Here is a 16,922-nt window from a genome sequence, read left to right as displayed (position 1 = left end):
AGCTAATTGCCACACTATTGTCCCATGTTTCTTATCAGTTGAAGTAAAAATTAAGCCTTCTCGGATCCCAGCGCGGATGCCATTTAGATTGCCAAAAGGAATCGGATTATCAGCAGTCTGTACATATGCATTTACCAACTACATGTATAGTCAGCCATTAGCAAAGACGAAATGCGATCGTCTGGCCTTGCAGCGCCCTCTGGTGAGTCTTAGCCTGTCTGCAGCATAAAGGATCAGGAAGGAAGGAACTAATCAAATTAGGCACAAAAAAACAGCGTATGAAACAAACAAAAAACTCCCGAGTCTCCTAAAGATGCTATTTTCCAGTCCCTTGAGTGGTTGTTGATACTAAGTCTGGCTGTTAAGTATGACTGACAGGCAACTAGACTGTTTCCTTATACATTTCCTTGCCATATGGTATGACTAACTGACAGCGTTTCCTTGGTCAAAATACACAACGTCATGTAGCTATTTCAAAGCTAACTGACGCTGCAATAACGTGAAATGCATCCGATGCATTCTTCACGGGCAAACATGAAAGTAACTTAGTGTCTGAAATTTGGGGGACCTGATCACTAATTTCTGGCTAACTGCAACTGTTAAACATTTAATGTGAAACACCTCAAGCACATATTACAGCTTCATTAATTCACCTTAACAGTTGGTGTTTTATAAATGAAGATCTCATACAAGCCCTGCTATATCCCTTTAGTAAAAGGTAAAAAAAAAACTGTATAGCAGTATAGTATAGTATAGTCCTATAATTATGTCTTACTTTTTATTTCTATTTCTATGTCATTCCCCCAGTAAGATGATTCAAAAGCACCACCAAGAAATGACAAATAAAATGGCCGAGCAATATCCCTCATACTGTGTGATTTATTGGAATAATAATGGAGCATAGTATATCCAACAGAGTACCAACATAGACAGTACAGCAAGCAACTGGGCATATCTAGAAACTCAGTATGATTACTCTTAGTTTAAAAATAAAATAAAATTGTGCAGATATATATCATATACATGTAGCATAGGCAATCAACTACTAGAAATTTTTGAAAACTATGGTTGTCTTGATATATACTTGCAAAGTGAGGAAATGTGTAACAGATCCTAAATACATCACCAGGATTGTATGATTCAGATTTTAGATTTATTGCTATATGATTCAAATGTACGGAAACAATAACTTGACTTATTGTTGGTACATGCCAGCAATGACAATACCTATGATCAATTGTTAAATCCCAACATGTGCAAAACATTTTCTAATCTGAACTTGCTTACTAAAGTGCAACCATGTGCCAACAACTTCAAATAACGGAACCAAGCATGTACATGTACTATGCTATGCTACAATGAGTCCCATGTTAGAATATTAACATGCAGTCATCAATTTCTAACTCTACTTTACACTACATGTAAGTCAATGACTACTAGGCATCCATCTATAAGTCAACAACTATACATAGCCTAAGATTTGAAAGTTGATTGATTGAAAACTTCAAAAAATATAAAAGACAGTTGTACAGTAAAACACAAGATTCGATTTCAATTCTGATATCCAATACCAAGTGCAACAAGCAAATATATACATCTCAATTCGAATCAAATAGTAAATACATATTTTAATTGCTACGCCATATGCTGATTCTTTTGTATAATTATGTGATGTGCATTCTTGTGAATGAAATGGTAAATGCTCAGTTTAATCATAGTGTAAGCTAACTTATTTACCCTGTACAGTTGTTACAGTATTCTGTGAAGGCCTTGGCAGTACAAATTCATGACGTTTCCAACAATCTTGTACATACAATGGTTTTATTGAAGTAATCCTTGTCCAACAGCTTGCAACCATACATGGCTGAATTGACGTACAGACATCACAACAGCTCTGTTCCACATTAATGATGCGGTACATAGGTTAAAATTATGAACTACAAACACATTAAAATAGTCTAAGTGTAACTTACGATATAATCTTAAGTTTGAAGCGATTAAAAAGTATAATTGCACTTAAGCGTTCGCAGTACGGGTACTGAGTAGGTTTCGCAGAAAGCTTACATGCGGGTGGCGCTCTCGTCTAGTAGAGCGAGGAATTTAACAGTCTGACAATATGTGGAATACTGCTATTGTGAAAGTGAACAGTTCTAGTAGATCTTGCATAGCTTTCAAAATGATAAGGCCTCACTATTCACTTGGCTCTCACATATTTTAGATTTACAAATGAAGTATGAGAATGAGATTATAAAAACAGAAGGCTGCAAGAAAAAGTTGTAAAGTCTTGAATCAGTTCTTCTTAGTCTCTTTCATTTACTGAAAATATTCTAACCCCCACATTGGAGTTGAACATGGTTTCCCCCAGCTTATGTCATTCCATCATTTTTGTAAAATCTCGTTGCCAATGACAAACAAAAATGATGGCCATTCTGTGATATGGATTGGACAAATTTGGACATATCTAATGTACGTAAAGACTATAAGGTCAAATTATGCCGACGGGCAAGCATGCATATTGGTTTGCTGAGATTACTTAAGAAAATCTAGTCAAGCAAGAAACCTGGATTTGAACAGCCTTAAATGTGCCTTAGATACTGTTCATGGGAATGTTTGTATATGCACTAGGCACCGTCTCCGGGGCGCTGCTTTTCCGATGTCCACGCGAGTACCCTTCTGCAGTAGACTCAGTTTGGTTGGACGATGACTTTCCTCCAGAAGACTTGGTTGTACGATACATGTCCGCAGGACAGCCGCAACACCTGAATGTAAGGAGAACCCTGAAGTATCGAGTAATGGAATCAAAGTTTAGCCACCTTACAGCCCACATGAGAACTGCATGCAACACTTAATTCATAGAAAGGATGAAGGATAGACAAGAATTTTTAGAAACCTTACGCATTGATTCAATAGAACTTGTAGCATTTGCAACATTAGGAACCTTTTCCGAGTAGTTTTCGAGAAGTTTTCCATTCGGCCAAAAGCTTTCAATTAAAGAGGAGCACTGATGATGCAATGCTTTTTGTTCACGCATAAGAGCATGGTGTGGTCCAGATTATTAGCAGTTATCATCTTGGCAGGTTATGTAGCAAAGGCAAGGCACACAGAAGACATCTTAAACATTTAGCCTTTAGTTAGAGCTACCAAGGTCTACTTACTTGAACCAAAGGTTCTGGACTTCCTTTTGACGTACACACTGGAAGATGAAAATGAAGAATCCTTGCAGGGAGTTGAAGATGCAGAATAAGTAGGAAAAGACAATCCTTCCATCACTGGAACACAATGGAATAATGATTAGACAAACACCATGGATTAGTCATCAGTATGTTACTACATATAAATAATAGCTAAAGCAAGAAAACGAATCGTCCAAAATAATGACAAAATTCTCTTCATGCATATGATACCTGTCTAAATTTCCTTCTCTGCATTATGCGATACTAAAATTTAATGGCCGACATTTTTCAAAAGATGATAATGTTACCTTTCACAGATTGTGTCAGCTTATGTTTACTACTATGTGTTATTGTTTGCTTGTACATGATTTTAGCCTTTGTGGAGGTGCAAACAAAAACAAACAAATTCATAATCTTTGCTAGAAACTGAAGTTTGGCACTTTAATTTACTGATCCCATTTGAATTAAATGCTGCAGGACATTGTTGCACAACCTCTTTACAATGTAATGACAGATCCTACAGATCTGGATCTCAAATAACCTGATCATGAAGAATCCAAAGATCCAGGTGAGTCCGACCAGCACCATGACAGCGATGGCTATGCGTAGCTGCTGCTTGGTCGCACCTTTTCCGGGATCAGCAACTCTCCCTGGGGAAAAGTCACAAGTCACACTTCAATCAATATCTAACAGCTCTATTTTGCATGCTACATGTACATGGTAGATATGCAATGGTATTGTTTAGACATATTGTGACTCCGCATGAACATACTGTCGTTTAAACAGCAGCCATTCTCTTTCATAAATGACTAAAATAATATCATTAAGGCATCAATTGGTTCTTGTTTATGGAAAAATGCTCGTACACAAGCTACTGCCAATGATGATGATGATGATGATGATAGTAAAATTTACTATGATACTGATGTGCACCATGAGTTGGGGATAACAATCCTTTAAACTTGGGTATGTCTATGAAAACTGTGGAAGACGATGATGGCCCGCCTCAGTGCTAAGCATTGACATGCAGTGAAGATGATGTAATGATATGAGAACTGACCTTTAGTCCTGCCCCTGCAGGTAAGCTTACTGATAACCATGATGTACGCGATGGTGTTGAACAGTAGGACCAGTCCAGCAGGCAACAGGAACCCAAAGTACAGCTGGTTACCCTGCAGCCAGCAACTAATCAAAAACAAACAATATCAAACATTATTTTGATAGGGAAAACTGTTCCTGAGTGTTCACATAGTTATACTGATAGTGATACTGACTGATGAGAGAAAAGGCATAACACAACATGTTGCTTCCAGCAAAACTAAAAAGAAGGCATAATCATAATGTCCTCAAGAAATAATGTGAATTATAATGTCCTCAAGCACACCATGGTTAACACCTAGGAGGATCTTATAAAGGATTATGTTGGGTTCTTTCCAGTGCTTGAGTATTTCCTTGAACATAGGTCCAAAGGCTTAACATCCCCTGTTACAGACAATCTAATAGCTGAACTACAGTTATGATTTTTGTCCGTTATTAGCAACTTATTAGAATCTGACAGAATGACAGATGCTTGATAAAACCCTGCTTTACACATGAAAACTTACAAGCTGGTGCTCCTGTAGGTCTCCTGTCCATCAGGATAGGTGCTGGGGACGTCCACAACCAGGGTAATGATGGCAATAACAAAGGGAAGACCTGAAACATATACAAACCTAGATTAACCTGAAACATCACAAACCTAGATTAACCTGAAACATATACAAACCTAGATTAACCTGAAACATATACAAACCTAGATTAACCTGAAACATATACAAACCTAGATTAACCTGAAACATATACAAACCTAGATTAACCTGAGACATACACAAACCTAGATTAGCCTGGAACATATACAAACCTAGATTAGTAGTATATCAAGCGGTAAAACGAAATCAGCTATTATATCCATTACTGCCATTCTATACAATGCCATATTGCATTAACATTTCCTTAAATTCTAAGTACTAGTATTAAGTAAGAGTGAAAACAACCATGCATTATGATGCTACTCTACTCACCCCATGCTAAGATGGCTGCCTTGAGGAGAAATTTAGAGACGTGTGCCCCCAAGACTTTCACAAAGGCCAGGTACATGTTGAAGGCTTCAATGGCCATCCACATGAACACAGCCAAGAGGAAGTAATGCAGTAGAAATGCCACGACAGTGCAGCCGACCGGAGAATTGGTGGCATTAATGCCTGCCAGGAAGATAATAAGAGTTGCCAGTAGGGCCACGCACAGGTTGATGAGGAGGTGCTGTGGTCTAGTCTGACGAAGTTGTCTGGAAAGAAATGTGAGGGGAGGCTATGAAAATCTTAACACCATCAGTTTCAACTCCATAGAAATTTTAACATTCTAGCACCATCAAAAAGTAAAAACTATTTCCAATGAGCATATTTACACCAGGACTCATTACTTATTTCTATGGACATGTTAGCATCAGTTTCAGTACCATGGAATGCTAACAACAGTTTCAGCACCATGGAATGCTAACAACAGTTTCAACACCATGGAATGCTAACAGCCGTTTCAGTACCATGGAATGCTAACATCAGTTTCAGTACCATGGAATGCTAACATCAGTTTCAGTACCATGGAATGCTAACAACAGTTTCAGCACCATGGAATGCTAACAACAGTTTCAGCACCATGGAATGCTAACAACAGTTTCAGTACCATGGAATGCTAACAGCAGTTTCAGTACCATGGAATGCTACCATCAGTTTCAGTACCATGGAATGCTAACAGCAGTTTCAGTACCATGGAGTGCAAACAGAATTTTCAGTACCACGGAATGCTAACAGCTGTTTCAGTGTCATGGAATGCTAACAGCAGTTTCAGAACCATGGAATGCTAACAGCAGTTTCAGTACCATGGAATGCTACCATCAGTTTCAGTACCATGGAATGCTAACAACAGTTTCAGCACCATGGAATGCTAACAACAGTTTCAACACCATGGAATGCTAACAGCCGTTTCAGTACCATGGAATGCTAACATCAGTTTCAGTACCATGGAATGCTAACATCAGTTTCAGTACCATGGAATGCTAACAACAGTTTCAGCACCATGGAATGCTAACAACAGTTTCAGTACCATGGAATGCTAACAGCAGTTTCAGTACCATGGAATGCTACCATCAGTTTCAGTACCATGGAATGCTAACAACAGTTTCAGCACCATGGAATGCTAACAACAGTTTCAACACCATGGAATGCTAACAGCCGTTTCAGTACCATGGAATGCTAACATCAGTTTCAGTACCATGGAATGCTAACATCAGTTTCAGTACCATGGAATGCTAACAACAGTTTCAGCACCATGGAATGCTAACAACAGTTTCAGTACCATGGAATGCTAACAGCAGTTTCAGTACCATGGAATGCTACCATCAGTTTCAGTACCATGGAATGCTAACAGCAGTTTCAGTACCATGGAGTGCAAACAGAATTTTCAGTACCACGGAATGCTAACAGCTGTTTCAGTGTCATGGAATGCTAACAGCAGTTTCAGAACCATGGAATGCTAACAGCAGTTTCAGTACCATGGAATGCTAACACCACTTTCAGTACCATGGAATGTTAACAACAGTTTCAGTACCATGGAATGGTAACAGCAGTTTCAGTACCATGGAACCCTAACAGCAGTTACCATGGAATGCTAACATCATTTTCATCATCATGGAGTGCTAACATCAGTTTCAGCACCATGGAATGCTAACACTAGTTCCAGCACCATGGACATGTAAACCTAGTTTCAGCACCATGTGAAACATGTCAACACTCATTTTTAGTGTCATGAATAATGTGTTTGAATGTAGCTCAATAGATGCTTAAAGGCTCCATAATATCCATTGCAAGAAAGCACTATCTTTTCATTTGTATGAAGTGCAGAAAGATGTATTGACAGACAGAATCATGTGACCAACTTACTTGAATACGAGATAAGTGATGAGGGTGAGGACTAGGCCTGTGATTGACAGGGCAATCCCAATCTTACTGATCAAGTCCAGCGCAAAGCTGTGCAAGCCCCCATAGATGTCCTGAAATACAACATGGTGATGACTAGGACATAAACATAATCACAAAAATTGTCCATTGTAAATTTTGTTCACATCACATTTTTGTCACCACTACATGATAACCTTGACAAAATTGGAGTTTTGCCAAATTTAAAAGTAAAAAAATGCATGGTGTTAATTTTCCTGGGCACACAATTAAAGACAGTGATGTAAGATATCTTTATTTTGCAGGGTAGGTTCCCCTCAAATATCTCTTTTTAGAACTACTTACTATCAATTTATAGGATACTGGAAACCCTGTATAAGGAGGCTCTTAGCAAGCCCAAATCAGTTTCTATTGAAGTTTATGTTTTGGCTAAGACAATAAGAAACACATTTCTCTCATGACTTACCATCAAAACAGCAAAGTTGGTGAGGTGGTTGCACTCACACACCACCCTGTCATTGTCAATACCCACAAAGTTACATCCCTCTGTTGACCAGGCACCTCCCTCTCCAGCATTGAAGTCCCAGGAAACACACCTGATGTTGTTCACTGTGCTGTTTGTACTGTTCTCAACCTGTGGAAAGATTTAGAAAACTGACTTCAATAATCCCTTACGGTAAAAAAGACATTATACAACATACTGTATCCAAGACTTAAAGTGTTAAAATAGCACAAGGCCCATTCTTTGGTTTGTAATTTTTCTTTTGTTATTCATTATTCCTTTTCAGGCTTTTTAAAGTCAACTTCCACTTTTCTTGTATCCATAGAAATATGGACTGGTAACTTCATACAATCATAAGTCAGTGGCTTTCACTTATGTTTCATTTGATTTGGACCTATGAAATAATGTACAAATCCCTACTGTTGATATATTTACTTACGATAGGAAGATATCTTGTCACCACTGGGTTTGGGAGATTCTTGAGTTCGAAACCAGTGACTCTACTGGCAATAACCCTGCTGTTGACCCTGGTTTTAGTGTCGGCTGAGGAAGGAGCTGTCTGGTTGGACTGGAACAACCGGCTGCTCTGATAGATGATGAAACTCAGACGAACCTCCACATCTGTTGGATCTTGGGAATACAAAATAGAGAATTCCCTATTTCCATTGGAAAATGCTATCTTTCAAACATAGTCTGTGCAGGTGCTAAATCATTAGTAAGTAATTTCTGAATTATTTCTGTCAATGCTAAAAGATCTTGAAACATGTAGAGAGAAACCAACCAGGTATATTTTCCTTGAGAAAAGCAACAACTGATCCAAGCTCTCCAGGCAGAGCTAAAGAGGCATCCACCCGATCATAGGGGATGAAGGACGAGTCAGAGTAAGATCGTACCAATCCATCCTCCAGGTCTTCACTGCCTTCAAGGGATGCAAAGCCAACGCTGAAAAAAAGCATGAAAAAAACTTTAGAAAGCTTAGTCTTGCTACAGAGATATATCTTCTGTATAGAAAGACAGGGGTTAGTAGAAATTTCTCAGTCTTTTTTGCTGATGCCTTAGGTGAGATCACATATTGTAAGTTATTTTCTATTCAAACCTGATGAATGCTGTAGTACAAACAGTCAGAGATTTGGTGAGACTTTTTTCTGATGTTGGAAGGCAGTTACATGTAAGTCTTTTGTCATTTTTGGCAATTAGTGGTCACCAGACCCAGATAGACTGACCCAGGGATAATAAGATAGTATCCTGTATGACAAACAACTATAACATTCTATTTGCTGGTTTCTGTGTTTTACCTGTTGATCAGTTCTGCAGCTCCAATCTGGTAAGTTTCCACCCCAATGTTTTGTTCGATGCGGCGGAAACGGTTTGACGTCAGATTGACACGATCGTTGAACTGCTCCAGCGCCTGTACGATTCTGCAACAACAAACGGATAACACCAGGTATACAACATTAACAGACGATAGCTTCAACAGATGATATTGAATTTTATTTTATGATGATTATAAAAGTCATCATGCAGTTTACATACCGGTATGTCCTTTATAACCATCAGAATACAAAAGATCTTTTCACCATGCATTCAAATTTGAAATGTTTTAGCCATGTTTCTACCTAATTTCAATTGAAGATATCATAATCAGAAAATGTTTTGTACCTGGAGGGAGCTTGATCCATAACTTGACTCTGATAAAGGATGTCATCTTCAATGTTCATTATCTGGTCGACAGACACGACCACGGAATAGCCAACCTGGAGTTCAAGCATATATAACAAAATCAAAATGAGATATCAGATGATTTTAAGTTTTCTTAAGAGGTAAAATAATGGTCAAACGTGTAGCAAAAAGCAGCTGAGTTCTTTGCTTAAAAGTGAAGTCAACAGTAATTTTAGCTCCACCCGAGGTGTCGCCAAAATATTGGGACTCACATTCTCATCTCCAGTTGTATTTGCGATGTTGCCCAGGACAGTTGAGGCATCTCTGATGTTTCCTATCGTCAGTGATCCTCCGATAGATGTAAGAATCTGTAAGTCTGCAGCAACTTCTGCCACATTACCTTCAGCAACAGGCATCTATAAAATCAAGAAGTAAACTACATGTCAATACAGCCCATTCATGTTAGAAATATCTTGCAAAAATAACTTTCATAGTCATCTCAGTTTTCAGCATTTCAATCATGTTGAACCAATAGAGTTGGTGATGTATTCTTCTTCTTCAAGAAGGAAGGAAAAGCTTCAAGTCAACAAATAGTTTCTAGGCATGCACAGTCTTTATTGTGGTGAATCTAATTCAGGTGTACATGCACAATTCAGAAACTATGGATTACTTGATATTCATCTATACTAGATATTTATAGGCAGATATTTATCTAAACTAGATATTCATCTAGACTAGACTTACACCTAAGTTGACTGTACTAGTGCAATTAAGATGTAATTTAGATCCAATCACACCAGACAACCCTTGGTTACATTATACAGTACATTACCTGTGCCAGTTTGGACAAGTCCAGCCCACAGTCCAAGAGCTCAGGGCTTGCCCAGCTGACTCCAGTCTCAAAACTTCCAATGCACCTTCGAACTGCCCGCGGAATACCAGCTTGAAATTCAAACAAAAAATGAAACGGTCAGAAATACATTTACCTTACCTTACACGTACTGGTACTGTACAATCCTCCTACAACAAAACATATCTTAGTACCATACAAATCATCATTGACATTATTAAGGCCATATGATGTATAATGTTCTTAGATGTTACAGGTTTATCCAGCGTTTACAACTTAGTATTACAAAGATATGATGAAGAATTCTTATTGCATCTTCTTCTTACCACTTTCCGTGTTGTTTGCACACCTTTGAGTAGAGTACGCATGCGTGTCTCCTGCAGAGCTTGGGAAAGTCAGGGTCACACGATTCGATGATGAGTCTGTCACAGTCACTGTTTCACCGTAACATGTTGCTATGGGAACAAGAGCAGGTCTTATCCATTTGTGATGACATGTCTTGATGATACATGACAATTGTCCTAGATTATGACATTTGTTTGTTAAGGCACAGCAAGAACAGTGGGGCCTGTCTTGTCATACAACTCATGGTTACAAAGAAGGCATATATGTGTATGCGTTAATGTTTGTACTAGTGCCCACCTGACCATAGTCTTCCCTTAATTATATATTTTTTCCATTGACACTTAACATTAAGAATGCCGTCTGTCTACTATGACCAGTCTATGTAGGTCCCTTAAGTCACATGTTGATAGGTTTGACTGCACACTTGGACACTATATTTCAGAACTTGTCTGACAATGACAGTTTATAAAGATTTCAGATTGAAGGATGAGACAATGGGAAACTTTAACTATGATTTCTCAGCGGAAAGTTCTAAGCTAGTTATTTTGTAAGTAAGCCGAAAAAACAGGAATGTTAAAACTTACATGCACTTAAGAGTGTGACACTGTTTGGATCCACCCCAAGAGAACTCGGAGACTGGGCAGCTGTTCTCAGGGCATTGGAGATACCAATGTAAAGGTCCTTGTCTTGGAGCACAGAATCCTGCACATTAATGTTCTGGGTTGCAATGACAGATCCTGGTCTGCAAGAAATATATGATAATCGACAGTGAAAAACCTTTCAAAAGTACATGTAAACAAGGTTTCTAGTCTAACTGCATTTAGGAAGTTTGCTTTTAATTAGAATCAGGCAATGTAATGATCACAATGCAAAACAAATGCAGTATTATACATTATTAAGCAAAATGTATCTACTAGTAGACAGTAACAAAATGTTAAAACCCCACACTGACCAGTAACATTTAGATTCAATTTGATTCATTCTGATACCCATTATGGCAACTTTCTTGTCAGTTACTTGAAACATTAATGCCTCAACCATTGTATACCTTCTACACATGAATGGCTTACTAATAGTTGAAATACTTCTGTGACTGGAAAAAAAGAAAACAAAGTTAAGTTATACATTTCTCAAGGAAACAAAAACTATTAACATTATGATATAAACTTACTTTGCATCCTTTACTCTGATTGATACCTGGCCCTGGACACTTCCCATAGCTTGCTGATACTGAAAAAACAAGAGTAATGTATTTATGTTACTTGACTCAAGATCTAAGTCCATTTGAAAGGGTAAGGTAGCATTCTAAACAAACATTGGCTTAGGAGATGAATAGTCAACTGTATCTGCATTTTCTGGTTCTTTTAGAATTTGTTCCATTGACTATATGTATTTGGCCCATGTTCTTCTGTACCCTACATCCAAGAGAAACAGACAGTACTTGTCTAGTAACACATTTAATGTAGTCCTACCCAATCCTTGATCTCTGTGCTGATGTTCTGGAAAGCAGCTGAGTTTGGGTCTGTCATCTCAGGACTGAAGTTCCTGGCAGTTATCCTGATACTGGAAACAAACGTCATGGTGCCTGGAAAATCGTAGGAAAATAGTCTATACTGTGAGTCTGATCATCAATGATCCACTGAGTGATAGAAGAGAGGATATATATAGCTTGGGTTGAAAAGCAGACTGAACTGAACTAACACAAGATTAATGGTGTACTATTATCTGTTGCAATCAGTCCTGCATTTTTGCCTTATATGTTGTGTGCAGTGTTCTACATGTACATGTACAGTCATGTTCACTCATCTAAGTTCTGACTTAAGTGTACTCAAGTTACAATCAAGTTACAATCATCTGACCTGGAAGGATCTAGGATAGTGTATCAAGATTCCTTATTAGGTTTTTTGTAAGATTATCAAAGAACACAAACCTTCTGGGAGCACAGTCACAGTGCTGTCCTCAGACTCCGTCTCACCACCTGAACTTGTCACCCTGCACTTGACCTTGTGAACACCACTTACAGCATCATACCTACATTATGTACAGAACAACATGCAGGAATCAAATCACTGATACAGCAAATTCAATTTTGTATTGCATGATTTTCATACAAGCCATGAAATGTGTAAATGGATTGGTGCTAGAACTCAACAGTTGGAAATTTTCTTTTTAAGCCAATGTCCCAATTCTGAACTTAAAGTTTATCATCATTCATGGTAGAAGAAGAAGCAGGGCTATTGAACCATTTATACACCAACCTGAAAACAGCACCTCTCTGGTTAGGTTCAACTGCTCCATCCAGCGTCCACTGGTAGTTATAATCACTGGGAAACCCTGTGGCGTCACATGTGATGGTGACGGTCTCTCCAATAACCAGATCTTGAACCTCTGAAGGGCGTATGCTGACCTCAGGAGGAACTTAATAAACAAACAAATAAACAAGCTAATTGAAGCACAGTGTAAAACAACTTTTTGTTGTTATCATAATATGCAATATGATTTTACTTCTGTATCAAATAGTGATGATCATAGATACTTAACAGGTCAGGTTTAGATAAACTGAACAATGGAGCTTTCCAACTCAAATTTCTAATTCAAAGTTCAAAAAGTTTACTCACCGAAACATTTCTGGTACTGACTGGTAACCAGGTCTGACCCAACACAACTGTCTCCATCTGGCACTGCCTTCCTGGCCACAAGCCATTCAGAATATCTGCAATTATGATACAAAATATGACATCAGCTTTCATCATTCTGACAATAACATGCCATTCCTGTATTTCTGATTTTCTGTGTCATTATTGTCATATGATTACAACGTGGTGTGGTTCATTTGTCATTTTAATGAAAAGTTGTGGAAGATTTTACCTTTGCTGGCAAACTGGCATGCTTTCCTCTTGATCTCGCAGGCTTTCCTCAGAACCTCGTAGGGACTCACTGAAACCATTTGGTATGATATTCCTATTGCAGGGTGCAAATATGTATCCCATCAACTGTATTTCTGGATAGATGCCTATGTCGCACAATGTAGTGTTTGACCCCTCTTCTGTGATGTCCACTTGTATGATATCATTCATCGTTACGTTCACAGGTTCAATTGTTACATTCAGGGTCGGGGGCTCTTCTAGATCTCCTCTCAGTACCAGCACATTGGGATAGACTTTTTGGTGGAGAATGACAGGTTGTTCAGGTTCTGCACGTTTGAAGCGGTCAGCTGATGACTGACTGTCAACGATTCTTGACCTGACATCCCGGCGACGAAGTGGTCTGAGCGTTTGTTTTCCCAGCCACAGTATCGTGACGTTGAGATTTACGGCACCCATTGCTTCGTTACTCCGTATCCATGGTAACGATTGCCCTTCGACAAAGAGTTGAAGCTGCAGCTGATAGATGCTTGTGTTCTGTTGTACAATAAATGATGGCCAACAGGATTCGGATTCAGATTCGAGATATCCAAAACGAGCATCTGATGCACATTCCCCCAATAGCCGGTTCTCAGTCTGCTCCAACTTTGTACATGCCAGTCCTGCAGAAGTAACATGTGTTCTGTTTTAGTGCAAAATTGCAAAATCATTTTTTAAAGATGTGACCAGACAGCTCAGCATAATATTGCAACTTACAAAAGTTGGTCAAAAGTATGATTGGTACTGGCCCCCATCCCAGTTCAACTAAGGTTTTGTTGAGCTTGAAATGTTACACATCCTATCTAACTTTCAGAGATGTTTCTAGAACATTATAAAACTCACCCTGTAGTTCCAAGCTGGCCGTTGCTGTCAGAGTTTGGTTAAAGAACTCTCTCTCTTCAATAACACAGGTATAACTGTTGAAACAATCATCATCATGATTATCAATAAAAAGGCACACTCTACTTTTCAACTTTTGGAAAGATTATTGAACTTGCAGCAATTGTAAGGTTATCATACAGACCCTTGACATTTTTACTGACAGTTATATGATATGCTAGCTCATGCCATAGATTAAGATTGGTAAAGCAATCCAACTTATGATTAACATATCTTATTTAGACAATTGGGTTGATTATAATTATGTATGTATATAATTTGCACACTTCTGGTAGTAATTAAGGAGCTCAGGTTTGAGGAGAGACAAACTTTGGGCATGTTAAAAGTGATGAGAGTACATATGCAATTGTGTCTATTACTAACCTTAGCTACTAGTCTCAGTTTGGTCATTTGATATGATAATTCTTTGCGTTCGATCAAAAGTTTTTGGAGTCTACAATATGAAATCCCAATTTGCATAAGTCACATGTCAAAATTGATACATTTCATGGTTTTAATGAATAATGAAAGGAAAAGATGTTATGTGTATTGAATTTCCTTTATATACCATAATGATAATTATGGTTCTTCCACTTACTTTCCAGTATCGGCTGGAGTGACAGAGTCAAACACGATGGTGTTGCTATCAGAAATATTGACTGGTTGGTTGTTCCGCAACCAGCGTACTGAAGGCGGGGGGCCGCCGCTAGCGATGCACGCCAACCTCGCAGGCTGCCTGTAGAGCGCCTTTACTGGTGAGGTGATGTACTGTAGGGTAGGCCGAACTGGTGGGGAAAAACAAGTGTCAATTTTAAAGACACTCAAGAAAGATTTAACAGAATTCACAATTTACAAGTTTGCGTTTTTTTTAATTCGTTGCAAAGCTGCAATGAAGAATGATTTTTAAGTGACTGTTCTCATAAACATGTTAAATGTTAGTTGAATGAATGGTTACACATAGGAGAGCTTGTTGAGAGAGTTGTATACTATTCAGGTCAGCATTGTTTCCTCTTATCAATATGTATCATTCTGCTTGTAAATGTCAAAGTTGTGAAAATCAGTTATGAAGGTTTGCATTAGAACTTAGACTTAGAGAAGTTGAAAATGATCATCACTGGGTGCTTTCTCTGCCTTTCTATTCTTTGCTGTGAGAAGGTTATTCATAAACAATTTAAAACTGTGGATACTGAAAGCCAGTTAAACTTTAGGCTATTATTACGGTACTAAATATACCGGTATATTCATACCTTCAATATTGAAAATTAGTAACCTGAACAACTAAGGACAAACTTACCAAAACATTTACGGTATTTATCAAGAAACGGCTGGTCCAGGTAATAGTCTTGGCATGACCCTGCTCCGCCCCTTGCTGCAAGTTTTGTCCACCAAGCTTGGAACGCCCTCAGGCATCGTCCATTGCTTTCACTGAACTCCAGGCTGAAGTCGCAGTTTCCCTGATAGGTCTGTACATTGTGGTATAAAGACTTAATGTAGTCAACTTAGAAGCAAATTTTCTGAATTTGACCCCTCTTGCTACCGTTACTGGCTGCAAAAATTAATTATGTATTCTGTCTGTGCAAATGTCAACTATAATTCATACTTCATATTTTACTAGTATTCAATTTGAGAGATTTAAGAAGCACCTGTAAGTCCTTTTAACATAAACATTTTCTTGCTGTTCCTATGACATTTTGTACACAATATTGACAAGTTGGTCACAATTGATCGTGCTGTGCACCTGTTGCTAAGTAGTAAAATGGAACTGAATATTTCAGAGTAAAGGGGGTGTCCCTGTGGTGTAGTGGTCTGTGCTTCTGTTACTTACCACATCTGGTTCTGATTACTTCGAACCAGAAAGCCCAAGTTCAACTCCCGGGTAGGACAACTCTGGACAAGAGGCGCATTGAGTGACCAAAGACTTCATAAAAATGATACATACTTATTAAACAGTATGTATGGAAGTTAAACACACTCCACTGCCAGTGGACTAGCCCCCTGCTGCAGTGATTGCACCGCAGTGTGTCCCAGGGCCATGAAACGGAGATGGCCACCGCCCTATACGCCTTATGGTATGGGAGGATTTTAACTAACTTTTAAGTAAAGGACCACCAAATGTGCAGTACATTTTGTAACAACCTACCCATAATTTCAGCCCCACGCATGATGAACAGTTCTGGTTCACGACTGGTATACTGTCTGACCCAGACAACTGTAGGTGTAGAGTGATGTTCACGTTCTGTCCCTGCTGGACTACAACTTGTCTGGGGAACAATAGTTCCACTGGACCACTAGTCTCAGCAGTTACCTGAAAAGCAAAATAATACATAATATATATATATATATATAAGTTTAATCAACAAACTAAAGTCAAATCCTTCTGGCTTACCAGAAACCGTGACAAACTTAGAAAACAGTCACTTAAAAAGTTAATGTTGCATTAAATGCTGATTCAACCACACAATGTCAAACCTATTGCCAAGTTGAAACCTTGGATGATAATATTCTTTGGGGATTCACAAACTTCTTTCGTATTGATGTTGCTAAAGGCATTTTCAATGTGTTCTTATTCTTGTCAATGATGTCACCAAATGATTATTTATAATCTTTAGAATACACCAGGAG

The 16,922-nt window shown here is 38.4% G+C and overlaps 1 protein-coding gene across 3 annotated transcripts in view; it reads right to left on the bottom strand.

Annotated features, from left to right (window-relative positions):
• Positions 1–861: 861 nt before the first annotated feature.
• LOC136420707 (uncharacterized) overlaps positions 862–16,922 on the bottom strand; it is a 31,581-nt gene continuing 15,520 nt past the window's right edge. For 2 of the 3 annotated variants that reach the window (XM_066407785.1, XM_066407788.1), the window contains 19 exons: positions 12,449–12,549; positions 11,991–12,103; positions 11,690–11,748; positions 11,103–11,260; positions 10,500–10,628; positions 10,156–10,265; positions 9,596–9,739; positions 9,324–9,418; positions 8,960–9,082; positions 8,446–8,606; positions 8,104–8,294; positions 7,629–7,796; positions 7,148–7,257; positions 5,234–5,496; positions 4,778–4,868; positions 4,234–4,358; positions 3,715–3,823; positions 3,156–3,269; positions 862–2,777 (listed from right to left, as the gene is read on the bottom strand). In XM_066407785.1, coding sequence (XP_066263882.1) covers positions 2,588–2,777; positions 3,156–3,269; positions 3,715–3,823; positions 4,234–4,358; positions 4,778–4,868; positions 5,234–5,496; positions 7,148–7,257; positions 7,629–7,796; positions 8,104–8,294; positions 8,446–8,606; positions 8,960–9,082; positions 9,324–9,418; positions 9,596–9,739; positions 10,156–10,265; positions 10,500–10,628; positions 11,103–11,260; positions 11,690–11,748; positions 11,991–12,103; positions 12,449–12,549 — 2,554 coding nt within the window. In that variant the 3' untranslated portion in view covers positions 862–2,587. The remainder of the gene's footprint in view (positions 2,778–3,155; positions 3,270–3,714; positions 3,824–4,233; positions 4,359–4,777; positions 4,869–5,233; positions 5,497–7,147; positions 7,258–7,628; positions 7,797–8,103; positions 8,295–8,445; positions 8,607–8,959; positions 9,083–9,323; positions 9,419–9,595; positions 9,740–10,155; positions 10,266–10,499; positions 10,629–11,102; positions 11,261–11,689; positions 11,749–11,990; positions 12,104–12,448; positions 12,550–16,922) is intronic. The other variant, XM_066407787.1, reaches the window with a different exon arrangement.

The sequence above is a fragment of the Branchiostoma lanceolatum genome, chromosome 15 (genome assembly GCF_035083965.1).
Source record: "Branchiostoma lanceolatum isolate klBraLanc5 chromosome 15, klBraLanc5.hap2, whole genome shotgun sequence".
Lineage (NCBI taxonomy): Eukaryota > Metazoa > Chordata > Leptocardii > Amphioxiformes > Branchiostomatidae > Branchiostoma > Branchiostoma lanceolatum.
Note: the sequence above shows the minus strand (reverse complement) of the source record. Positions and strands in the feature narration are given on the sequence as shown.